The sequence below is a fragment of the Solea solea genome, chromosome 7, assembly GCF_958295425.1.
Source record: "Solea solea chromosome 7, fSolSol10.1, whole genome shotgun sequence".
Taxonomy (NCBI): domain Eukaryota; kingdom Metazoa; phylum Chordata; class Actinopteri; order Pleuronectiformes; family Soleidae; genus Solea; species Solea solea.
In genome coordinates, this window is record NC_081140.1 from 9252074 (window position 1) to 9265338 (window position 13265).

The 13265-nt window shown below is 39.9% G+C and overlaps 1 protein-coding gene across 4 annotated transcripts in view; it reads right to left on the reverse strand.

Annotated features, from left to right (window-relative positions):
- Window positions 1-13265, reverse strand: part of gdpd5b (glycerophosphodiester phosphodiesterase domain containing 5b) — a 44018-nt gene that overhangs the window by 10407 nt on the left and 20346 nt on the right. For all 4 annotated transcript variants that reach the window (XR_009240876.1, XR_009240877.1, XM_058633582.1 and 1 more), the window contains exons 3-9: window positions 7190-7293; window positions 4431-4524; window positions 4156-4215; window positions 3686-3784; window positions 2933-3026; window positions 1706-1851; window positions 361-443 (exon numbers count right to left, since the gene is read on the reverse strand). Coding sequence is in view for 2 of the 4 variants with exons in the window: in XM_058633582.1 (XP_058489565.1) it covers window positions 361-443; window positions 1706-1851; window positions 2933-3026; window positions 3686-3784; window positions 4156-4215; window positions 4431-4524; window positions 7190-7293 (680 nt within the window). In the remaining 2 variants the exon portion in view is untranslated. The remainder of the gene's footprint in view (window positions 1-360; window positions 444-1705; window positions 1852-2932; window positions 3027-3685; window positions 3785-4155; window positions 4216-4430; window positions 4525-7189; window positions 7294-13265) is intronic.

Sequence of the window (13265 nt, forward strand, 5' to 3'; positions counted from 1 at the left end):
CTGACGTATACAAATGCACAGCTGATGCAACACTTTAGCCTATTCATTCCAACTGTCTTGTGACTGCTACAGTGAAGCAAAATCAAACAATTGTTAGCATTTGTTCTGTAGTGAACACACCATGTGTACACTTGTATTTGACCAAAACTTGGTCCTAATGAAGCAGAATCTAATTTCTGAGGAGAAGTTCAGGGCTAAGATTTGAATTGTGGTTAGGTGACGGTTAGAGTGAAGCAATTACTGGTCATGGTAAGGGTTAGTGACAATGCTTAGTTTAGGCTGTCCAAATGAATGGAAGTCAATGCAGTCTCCGAAGAAGAATGGCTGTGTGTTTGAGTGTGTGTATTTGCGAGTATGTACCTGATGGCAACATCAACCTCTAACCCAGTGACGTTCATCTGAAGAGCTCGCTGAAAGGACCAAAGTGTGTTCTCTGGAGCAAGCTGGACACACACAAACAAACACAATCATGAACTGATGAAAATATTCCAATAACAATAACCTGAGAGGTAACTTTACTGGAAGTCCTACCACTGAGGAAAACTTGACAGACAAAAGGTGACATGGTGAGGTGAGGTGATAATATTAAACTCTGTGTTTAACAATATTTGCCAATTGGTTATTTTCCTCCAAGTAAAAAAAAACAAATAATGTGCTACATTGCAAATGTATGTAAACGACACAAGGCAATGAAAAGGGGCAGCACCATCTTTAACTTTTCCAGTCAAGGTTATCACCTATACCAAGTCGATAGGTTAAACGACACTTACTAAAAATACATCATACCATGAGACCATATGAGTAAAGCTAATAACTGGGAATGATGCTATAATCAATATACAGACCTTCTGAGAAACCCAATTCTGTCATCTGATTTTTTTTTTCAATCCTCACAGAGCTTCTCCTTAGATTAGCTTCCACTGTTCATGCTCTTTACAAAAAGCAAGGTATGTTTTTGAAAATGAGGAATCCACCTTCCCTTTTCTTCCATGTGTTTCTTAACACATCAGCAGTTTTTTCTGCCAAGCTCATAAATCCTCCTGTAGGTGACGTTAAAGAGTAAAAAAAAAAAAATCCTCCAAGCACATATTACAAAAAGGGAAATGTGGTTTGGTTGACATAAACCCGACTAATGCAGCCTTCGAATGCAAACTTAACAAAAAGATGCTTTTAAATATTATGTTGGGGCTTAAAATCTAATCTCTGAGAGGTGGTGTAACTGAAAATAGTTATAAATCAAGATTTCTTTTTTGTTTTCAATACATCAAGCTGCAAATTTACAGTCGTCACTGCACGTCTTCATATTTGCCAGCCAGAAATACACAATATACAGCAGGAAATCAATAATTCTGTCATAGACACAGCAGTGAAAGCCCCAGGCGGTGACTGGCCAATGTTTGTGGACTATTTTCAGTTGTGGGACCACAGGGTCATTAACAGACCAGAATAGCCATGGGAAGAGCAGAGAAGCACAGAAAAAACACGGTGGACAAATAGCTATAAAAAGGGCATTGTTTTCCTGCTGCCTTCTCGAGATCAGAATCAAATGCCCCAAGACACTCTGGGTTAGATGTTCATTTTTCTGAGAAGATCAGTATCTTCAATATAGTTGAGGTTAAACTGTGCAATAACATAAAAACACATGTAATATAATTCAAATGGAGTCACTTCATTGATTCTGATCACATGAGGTCAGCGGACTCACCATGGGGGCTCCCTGGTGGCCAATAACATCCGGACGGGGTCTGAGGTTGCTTGGTTCCATGATACAGGGGGATGTGATGTAGAGGGGCAGTGCATAGAGTCCCAATAACACACTGAGGTACAGCAGCATGACAACCACCTGGAAAACTGGGACAAGACAGTTTAGATTAGAAAATCAATGCCACGTGGTAAAAAAAAAAAAAAGAGCTTAGCATGAAGAGTGAAAACAGGGGAAACAATCACCATGCTTTACTGCTCACTTACTCATCTGAATCATTAATTAACATAAATCTAAACTAGGAAGCACCCTCAGCATGGACATAAATTCTAGCTCTAACAAGACCAACAATGTGGAAATGACAGTTTCAGGCAGACAGAATGGATGACACATAGGGCACTGGGTTGTATGTTGCAGCCACTGTGACTCTCAGTGATGCTCAGCACTGTTTATACCTACACAAAATGGTCAAGGCAGTGACATCAGAGACCTAAGAGAGGTAAACAGACACGCAGAGATACATTGCGGCCTGCATCCACCTCGGTGTCAGTAAACGATGAAGGCAACATTAAGGACACAGAGGAATGCAACCGTTTCAAGGTCAGCTGTGAGGCGGGGCTGAGTAGTCAACTCTTGTTACACACGGGAGCATGTGCGCTCACACACTCACTTGATATTCAGACTCCGCTCTGCATTACTGCATAGATGCTATGGAGGAAGGAATCAGGGCTAAATCTTTCCACCTGATCTAAATCTCTGAACGCGTCAGAACCAAAAAAAGACATGTATGAGTTTTTAACGTCTAAAGGAGAGGAAAGGGAAATTCCTTGAAAGAGCTTCATATACGTTTGTTGTTCGAAGATTTTACTGTGAGCAAGTAGTTGCCAGACCTGATACACCCGACACATTCATGTGACAATAATTTCAGTGTGTTCACAAAACTGGCATAAATTACACTAAATGTCAACTGCATTCCCATTTGCTCTATAGCACCTGAGTAAGAACACACACTCAACACTGCCAAACCTCAAACAGAGCACTGCTCTTTAGAAACAAACTATCCAAGGTGTTCAGGTAGGAAAGTATCACATAAAGTAAGAATGTCCATTATCTCCAACACCCTGGGTGGAGGTCCTGGCCTCTGTTTTCATGGAGTTAATCATTCAATACTCTTCCCGGCGTGTCATGTAACAGAAACTCTCATATTGTGCCAGTAAAAGGTAAACATACTTGTTTTTTCTGAGCGGGCGACCTGTCCGGCCAAAATCCACGACAGCGCTGTTACAGCAGCGAGAGCCCCTATGTGCAGGAATGGACCTGTAGCCTGAACAGAGACGTGAGCCAGAGAAAAGAGGACGAAGAGGGAGAGAGATAAACAAACGAAGAAAGAAAGAGAATTACAATGAGAGAAGTCAGCGTGGCATAACATTACAGATATTATCGGGGGTTAAGACACTGCTATGGTGACACCTCAGAAATAAGAGCTATAATTACAGAGGCACTCCATTTTTAATTGCATCGATTTCAGTGAAATTGTGATCCACTTCAATCACACATTCTTGCTGGTGTAATAAACTCATAGGGACACACTGATCATAATCTTACCAGAACATTTTGGATATTGTTACCAGGACAATGGTACATTGAGAGTTAAATTACACCTTGTTCCATAAAGAATAGAAAATGGATAGTGAGAGCTTCTGATCAGTGGGTCGTGGACTTACTTACACATAACTGTGGCCATATTCTTGTATCTCGTGCACTTAAAAATGGTCACGTCTGGTTATTAGATGTTCTAAAAAAAAGACTCCACACAAATAATCAAAAGAGTTTTTTTTTGTGAAAGTGAAACCCTTTGATAGCTGAACAATTTCAGCAATTACCACATCCATGGTTCTCTCTCTCTTGATTAGTTTCTTGTTAGTCTCGGTACATTTCTTTAAACAGTGACGTGGGGGCTTCCCCATGTTTCTGTCAGCTGACCTGCAAGGAGATAGGAATGATGTCCCACTCTTGGCCCCATGTTTGATTGACAGAGATCACCCCAGCAACGGTGGTGATCAGAGCAGCAGTCACACCTATCTGCAGGGATAGAGATGGAGAGATTGCAGTTAAGAGGCGGCTGACACTTCAAATAGACACATGTACATGCTCAAACAGATGCACAAACACTAAAGAATAACCCAGATTAGCTCCTGGCACTTTTACACCTCCAACAGTGCTCAGTGCTTGCATTTGTTTTGCAGATAGCAGGTTGCTTACTGGGCTTTTATTAGCATCTTGGGACAACAAGATCCAAACAACAACTTCAGCTGACTGGCATTGAACACACGCACGTGCACACGCACACGCACACATGCACAGAGAAAGATGCATCTTGCTGGCCTCTTTTTTTCTGTGTCCCAATTTTTCAACCCCCACAATAACACACTTTCACACGATGGGCACTTTACCTTATGGAGCCAGTGCAAATTTAACTGTTGCCCAAGTGCAATGTGGCAAAGTGCTAAAACCTGAAAAAAAGACAGGGTGAAATAAAAAAAGTTAAATAAACACATGTGCGAGAAAAAAATCTTCCAAAAACAAGCCTGCTGCTTCACAGACATCAGTTTGCTCAGCATCAACACGTGACTTCTCTTTGTTTGGTAACACATAACGGATAATTCAAAAGCTGCCTCAACAAGAAATCTACTGTGAGCACTCCTTAGTGAGTGTTTGTGGGACAGACCATTAAAAATGCAATATAGGTGAAGCCAGCAGCGGTGGTTGCCAAGATAGGAACCGTGCCATCACTCCACTCCCCAGAGCGGTTGTAGAGAAACCTGCAGGAACAAGACGGAGAATAATGTTTGTTTTCATGGAAGCTCTCACTTACAGTAGAATGTGAACACATTGAAGTAAAGGCTTCCAAGAACCGTGCATCTGTGGTGGATTTATGAATTAGCTTTTAAAATGATTATCTGTCATTTTTAATTGCAATAAACCAAGCCATATTTTGATACGATACTGGTCAAAATCACTGGATTGGATATCGGAAACAGAAAAACATAAAATCAGATACAATGCGTAGAGATTAAATATCAAATGAATGCGTCACTCAGCACAGACTGTATAAATGAAAACAAAACGAAGGAACAACATTTTAACTAATGTAGCCTGTTACCCTGTAGGAGCAGTTATGGCTTCCTTCATAAGTACAAAGACAGTATTGGAATCAGTACATTCTCAACATTGTGACATATTGGACACAAAAAGCACTATCAAGCCACCTCTATACTGTACACCTTGATGAGTGTGCTGTAATGCATGATCTGGTGAAAGAACGATTAACACGAGGCTACAAAACAAAATCTTTGTAAAGAAGCATCAGTGACTGCAGATAGAGACAGAATTCAGACCAAAGAAAGTTAATGTATGGTATTATTCATGAATGGATGTAAAAGGGAACAGTGAAGAAAACAAAAATATATCCAGCCTACTCTTACTTCCTTGTGTTGAGCATCATCAGTTCAGATTTCACTCATCAGTGAAACCATTTGATGCATGCATTCAGATCAGTGTTAAATATCCACAGTTACTTTTACAAACTTAACAGTCTCGCAGAAGAAGCATTGATTTGTTTTAAATCAGTGTATGTTGGAGGGCAGTGGGGAGGGTTGCTTGTTTGAGTATTACCTCATTGTCGAGAATGCAGAGAGAAAAATCAGTAAGTTAATTTTTAGCCTGGTGCCTGATGTGGGGACTGTGGAATGGGGAAAATGTCATGGTGTGTCTAAATTGTTAATGAGACGGTCAATAAGGTAAACTGAACTCTTCAGTGTTAGTACAACACTACACATTGTTGAGCTGCTGTTTGCCGTACGTGTCAACAGATTCTATCTAGTCACATAGTTTTGTAACCCAACAAACATGAACAGCAACGGCTGGTGAACTGGTTAATGACATGTTCCAGCAGGTGAATCACGACCGACTCGAAACTCCTCCGTGTTTGTGTCACTTTCACGTCACCGTCTCCTTACATATGTTTTTATGTGTGCACACGGCCTCAACAATTACATGCAATGCAGTGTTTGAGTATGTGTGTGTGTGAGAGAGGGAGAGTACACATTTTCAGAATATTTATCACAAGAGTACAGATTACCGTGATCATTCTAATCATTCTAATGTTAAAAATTTTACATATGATTTCAAATAGTTTAAAATTACATCCATCCAGAGTAAGTGGATGCCTATATCACAAGGTTTACAGCTGCAGAGCAAAAACAAGTGCATGTGTGTGTGTGTGTGTGTGTGCATTGATATGGCATCTACAGCCTCCACCACTAATTACATTCAAAGCCTTATCAGTAATTTGAGTGTCACAGAGCTGCAGCAGGGTCACTAGAGCTGATGCTCTCAGCCCTTTGTGAATATATTTAAAGTGCAGCTGGTCCAGGACAGACTGCTGCTAAATCTCTGGAGCACACAAAGGGCAGGGATGTCATCTCTGCTATCATCTGTGGGACCCACACAAAAAAGCCGGTAGAAAAGCAGGACATTTGTGCAGTTCCTGTTCACAAATGTCTGCCCAAAAGAACCAATACAGATCCAGAGATCTGTATTGGCTCAAATATTTCAGAAAATATTGATCAGTGTTTCCCAAATCTCAAAAAGATGATGTGGTTTGTCCATGAACCAAAATGATTCAGTTTTAAGTATTTCTCTGTTACTGTATATGGACCAAAGCAACCAGAGCTTGTGGTAATTATAAAAGACTCAAGACAATTAATGGATTATCAAAATATTTGACAATTAATCTAGTAGTCAATTCTCAATTCAGTAATCGCTGCAGCCTTACAAAACACACTAGTGAGAGATAGTGCTGGTGATACTAATGGCAGTGCTGGGGGGGCAGGGACTGTTTTGGTATCTAAAAAAAAAATAGAAATTAGATGAAGGGGAGGAGGAACAGCACAGACAAAAAGTACAGAGGGAAAGAAGAAATTTGATGATAACAGTGGTGATAAAGAGTCAAATTGAAAGTGGAGGTGTGTGTGAACAGGAGGCGGGGGAGGGGAAGAAAGGAGCTGTGAAGAAACATCAGTGTATTATGTAACATGAGCCATTTTGCTCTATAACCTCTACAGTAAACATTCACATTATAGAAACATAGACTCAAGGAAAACAAAAACAAAAGAAAACATATGCATGGTTTCAAAACAGGTGTTATAGGGTTATGGGTTTAGAATGGTTTACAGTTTAATGTTTCAGACGCATTTTAAATAAATAAGCCACAGGGCTTAAAGCTGTACGTATAGGAAATCTTATTTGAGCAATCACTCTGTTATAAAAAGGTATAATCCGTCTCTGCTGAGCCTGCTCAGATTAAGACAGACAGATTAAACCAAATTTGTGAAATTATTTAACCTACGATTATGGAGAGAATTCATTTACAACCTAAACAATATGGTGGCACATATGAGGCTGTCAGTTTGGTTGAAAACTCACCAGTTGTATTCATGGTAGTCATTATGTGCCTCCCACCAGAAGTAGAACCACACCAGCAGCAGGCAGAAGGTGAAAAGGAGGATGACAGTCCACAGCAACTCCCACTGTGTACACACACACACAAAATGGAATCAGAAAGAGAGATATTATTGCAAAACATTTCCAGAGGATCTTCAGACACTTCCAGGTTTACTTTTTAAACAATTAACTTTGCTCGTTCTCCTCTACTTTGAGCACATGGTGTCAACTGGGCTGCTGACCCTGAGTGAGTGTATTCCCTAATACACTTTGCTCATTAACAAGGAATTACTTTTAATAACTTCACATGCAGGCCGGGTATTTATCGTCTCTGTGTGTCATGAACCTTCCAACCACGAAAAATATTAAACTGCCGAGCGCCTTCATCTGTAGAATCAGACAGACAGAAGCGCACAGCTAGGGCATACTCGGGAGGATTAAGGCACGGTGTGCCTGTCTCGGTCTACTTTTAATATTTTAACATTTGTCGTGACTCAGTCATGAACTTGCTAAAGAAAACTCAGAGACAACTCCACCAGGGGAGCTAACAAAATAATTTTATCTTGGAGTCAAGTGAAATAAATGACTGAGGTTGAAGCTAGAAAAGAGGTAGACTAATAAGGAAAGAGGAGAAGAAAAATGACAGCAGATCTGACAACTCAGGCTGCACCAGTTGTTGGACAGTTATCAGTGGAGTTTGATCAAGGGATGAGGGAGAAAATGATATCCACCAAGAACCATCACCTAGGATGGTCAATTACTTGTTAAAGTAAAAATATTGGTGATTTCTTATATAATTAACGAATGCAATTCAATCGGACATAAAAACTAGTGCTAGCCATGTGCTCCACTGTGTGGCCCTGGAAGGTAATTGATTTGGTAAAATAAATACCATATCTTGTACGGTTGCCTTTCTGTGTAGAGTGGGATTTCTCCAGTTTCCCTGAGTGTCTGTTCTTATATCTATACATGTATGGATTGATATTTTTTTGTGGTTTGGACTGTTGCTCTTTGCTCCTGAACCCAGTGATAAGGATTCTTAAAAAGAAAAAAAAGACAAAAGAATGTCAAGCAGTAAAACTAATACATATGTGAGCTGCTGCCAAAACAACCTGTATGTCTACATACGTATAGAGTTTAGCTGCACCCTTGATTGCACCGACCTGCCACGGATCAGATAATTATCTCCTGGATTAGATGCAGTGACACAGAGAAGACACAGGTATGACAGCCTGTCTGTCCTGTTCACCTATGCTCTCACTCTGCTCTGTTGACTTAATAATTCTCACATGTTTGGGAAATTCAAATCATAAATAAAACAAGCTGCCTGAAGCTTCTTTTAAGCTTGGACCACCAGACTCAACTTGGAACCATAGTGTAAAAATGTATTAGTTAATGTCAGTGCAGGGTTTTATGACATGACTGTTGGACAAAAAAGGGCATTTTCAAAAGTGTGAGGGGGAAAAAAATCTCCATACACCATCCGAACAACAATGGGTTGCACATGTATTATATACATTGAGAAAATGCCCCGATAATAATAAACTCTTTCCAGCTGTTCTAGTCCAACAACTCTAACAAATGGAAGGTAGCTCTGCTCATTGATGACAAAGCACCAGCATTGGTCCCCACGGTCCTTAAGGACTATCTGGAAACACCTAGGCTATCTGACCTTGCTCAAGAGAGATGACATTTTTCCTCTCACCTGAACAACCTCCTCTTCCCCTCTGACTCTGATGAATGTGATCTGAGACGTGCCCTAGAGGGCCTGGATGGTGCAGTTAATAAATCCCCTGCACTGAGGTCTCTCTAATCGATCACATCATCGAATAAACTGTGTCTCAGTGTCATTTCACAGATGGAAGATCTAATACAGAGATTCACTTTTCCACTCACACTGCTGCATTAGCCTGAATATGACAATTAGGTTTTGGCTAAAGCTAGATGGAGAACATCAGCAATATAGCATGTGCCATTTAAGTTGTAGCTCCTTTGTCTTAGAAAGAAGATATCAGTTATTAACAGCGTGTGCAGTGCCAACTTTGGCATTGTTCGGATCAGAAATGCAAGGGATATTGGTCAAAAAGGGCAAACATTGCACTAGTTGTATTAAATAAATGATAGTTATGAAGAATAACTTCGATTTCCTAGGTGCCAGAGACTTAAAACACTGGGCCTCTCCTCCTGTTTCCCAGCTTACTCAGCAGCATGCCTCTCTAGCCTGACATGACTTGGCCTGCCCTGGACTCATCGCATTAACTTTCTGCACGGTCGACGTTTTTTTTTTTTTTTTGGGCGCAGCCCCCCATGGCACAGATAGTGCAACAACAGAAATCAATCTGAATCCAACAAGCTCAAGAGTACGAGTGTTTAAGGAAAAGTGCATGCTAATAGTCATCCATGCTTTTTTAGTGCTTCTTAGTGAAATCATGGAAAACAAAATGTAATCAAACTGGCTCCAACTCAAACAAAATCAAATTGTTGAGCTGCAAACTCTATTTTTTAAATATTCAAATAACTTTTTAAAATCATTAAGCAGCATTCAGCTGCTCTGAAAAATGTAGTCCAAATGGGATATGTGAAAGGATGAATGTCCAAAAACCAATTCTATAGAACAAACTTGGATCAACACAAACCTTACTGTAGCATGTAAACACCAATACCAAATCCTAAAAAAACTTTCCCTATAATAGACTGACAGCAAGTTACAGAAAGTAAAACAAGTCTTAGGAACTCTTGACTAAGGATTTACAGCCCATTCCAAACACCATAAGTCAATATGGTGTCACTGCTGACTCACCACTGCCTCAGAGTCAGTGCTTAAGAAAAACAGGTGTGGCGAGGAAGAGGAGAGAAAAATCAAAACTGGTATATACAGCAGCAAATATTGCTGAATATATAAAACGTTTACGGTGGTTGACTATAAAAGAAACAAAGGAGCAGCACTGACTTAATCGCCAACAACATCCCCTTTAGTAGCTTTCTGCTTTTTTGTCTTCTCACTGCTTCACAGCAGGCCCAGTGTAGCAAATGGAGCAGTCCATTCACTTTATGTGTATTGGTTTGTTTTTTCATGTCCACAGGTGACACTTTTACAATGTGGTGTTTAAGACAAACTTCAAATGAGCACTCGTGGGAGACCATTTTGACCACCATCACTCATCTGCGTGTGGAGTCTGAGGATTATTGAGCTATTTAGTTATTAGCTTTTTTTACTTTAGCGGAGATCACTTGTGCTTCACCGCTTCCTACATACAGTACCCATGAGTATAATTGCAGTCTTTCACTTGTAGCAGGTCATCAAATCACCTTACCAGCAGCCAGGTTCACGGACATCATTAGTAGGATTTAATATCCAGCTAGATCAATCAGTGACCACAAGGGTTAAGTTGAACAGATCACTTCTCTGTGGTAGATTAGGACACAGAAATACATTGCATACTAAAGTTCATTTTTGAATGCTTTCATTTTATTTTATTTCATAACCAGGGAAATGAGGCAAACGCATAATAGACTGAAGACAGCAGTAGTAGTAGTAATGAGAATCACTCCATGATGTGGATCACATGGTGGTTAAGAGGTTTACTGATATCCATTTGCCCTACTCTTCCCTTTGTGCACAACTCATAGTGATAATGTCAACATGAACTATCACTGTGCTCTGTCTTTTCTCTGGAAGAACAGGATTTAGGGAACAATAAAATGCTGTTTTCACTGAAGGGCTATTATTCATGCAGCTGCAGCTCAATTGCACAGCATGCGTGGGCATGCTTGCTCACTTAGATACACACAAAACTACACAATTCCACACACATACTATCAACAAAACCATAAGACAATAAGACAGTGCTATCTATTCTAATGTACATATGATTTGAATGAAAACCTGACGGTGGACATGTTGAAAAGCCAAAAAAAAGCCATTACACATTAAGGAACATTTTTTTTGCTGATCATTCAAATCAGGTTGTGAACTGCTGTGTACATTTTCTTTACAATGTCAAACCTAAGAATAACACTACAAACACAAATATAATACACAATACTTCAGTGCTTAACAGTGACCACTCTTTACTGCACTGCAAAAGAAAGAAAACTGCCTATTAATAACACAGGGAGACCTTTAGGGTATTAGTATAACAACAACTGCACATATTTCTACCATATACCACTGCATTCTCCTGCAGGGCTACAGTATGAACTCGCAGGGAACAGCTTCAAGACTGTGCTAATACTGCACAGACACAAATGAGTTGTCCTTGCACCATGTAAAATATACATCAGTGTGTGTGTGACATGCTAATAGGTGTCACAGTCAGGACTAGAATACAATAAGAACACTTACAGAACACATGCTTCCTGGTGTGTGGACTACACTACGGAGCATAATGACAAATGACAGGATTAATCCACAGAACAAGACAAGCAGTAACTACTGGAATGACCCTCTACTTCAAGATGCTGAACATGTCTGAACTGTAGACTGACCATGGTGCTATACAAGACTAACTTTATCAATATTATTATTATAATCATAATTATAAGTTACATTTAGTTCATGTCTTCTGCTACTGTATAATTAACACACACTCATCTAATGGATTTGAGAAAAAAACTGCAGCGAATACAGAAACTATAGACAGAACAACAATATATTGGTACAGTCTGGCTGCATATCCTTAAAACTAATGTAAATGTGGGAAGAGAGGGGAGGAAAAAAAAGACAAAGCTGGTGCAGTGTTTAATCTTTGACTGAGGGCACAGCCTCGCATGCCTCCCCCTTTCCCTCTATCTTCACTGGACTTAACACCTCGGTCCCTTGTCACATTCCTGAGCATATCCTGATAAATCCCTGGCATTTTACACTGGGTGTGCAGTGCACTGCTTTATAATGCAGCACAGAAGTAAGGCACAAAACGAGTCTGCATAAAAAGGAAGAAGGGTCTTTAGACTTAAACATATGATACTCATTTGCACACATTCATATTCCCCCACTAAGCAAAATAATGTATAAATACAAATGTATGTGGAAAGGAAACCATGATTTACTTTTCAGCAAACAAGTACTCTTCATTGAGCCTTTAAAGGTTGGGATTACTTCTTGAAGACAAGAACACAAAGCAGACAATTAGGCACAAGTCACGTACTCTCTGCATCACAGGCTCCACAGCCAAACAGGAAGTAGCTTAGTTTAGAGCTCGTCTAATTAGATTCAATAAAGTACATCTGCTCTTCAGCCACTGACTACCTTGGATTTCAGAGCACTTATGTTATTTTACCTTCAACAAAAATGACTTCACATTAAACAAACAAGCAAGTGAACAGAATTGCAATTCTGACTTGCATTACACAGACATAAAGAAGGTACAAATAAATCCTTCTTCCTTTGTGACCTTGGTTTCTCCATCTGGAACATGTCACTGCTTATCATTTGATTGTGGGAGGAAGTCAGCAGACAAAGTCTCTTAAAAACGGCAGGATCTATCATGAATCTATAATTCATATAAGTGTTTTAGTCTGTGATTTATAAAGGCTACAACTAATGATTAGTACAGGTACAGTGTACATTTATTATTAGCATGTAGCAGTTAATATTGCTTTCAAGTGTGTTGGATAAATTATGTAGCCTTCAGTTGGCATCAAAATTCAAAAGATGTTTAGTTTGTCCTTGGTGGCTATTGTAAAAAAGCCAATAGATCAATATGGTGGGCTGTGTAGAGCTACTACTAGTGCCTGTCAATTTGCTAACATTACTTCTTACCACCACGTCATCACCTCCACTCTCTTCATTCTCATTCTGTCCCTCCTTGACCCCGTCACGGTCTCCCTGTCCCTCTTCTGTTGTTTCCTCCCTGTCATGTTCTTGCAGCCCACATTAATTTTTCTCTCCACCTCCCTTGTGCATCGGTTTATAATTTTTTTTTTTTTTTTTTTTTAAAAGTGATCCCAACGTCTGCTCCAAACCGTGAGAAACTCTGAAGATGGAGGGGGAGGGAGGAGGATTACTAGTGAGAGAAATGATTGGGCCGGCTCTGTGTCAGTATAGGAAATGAACGAA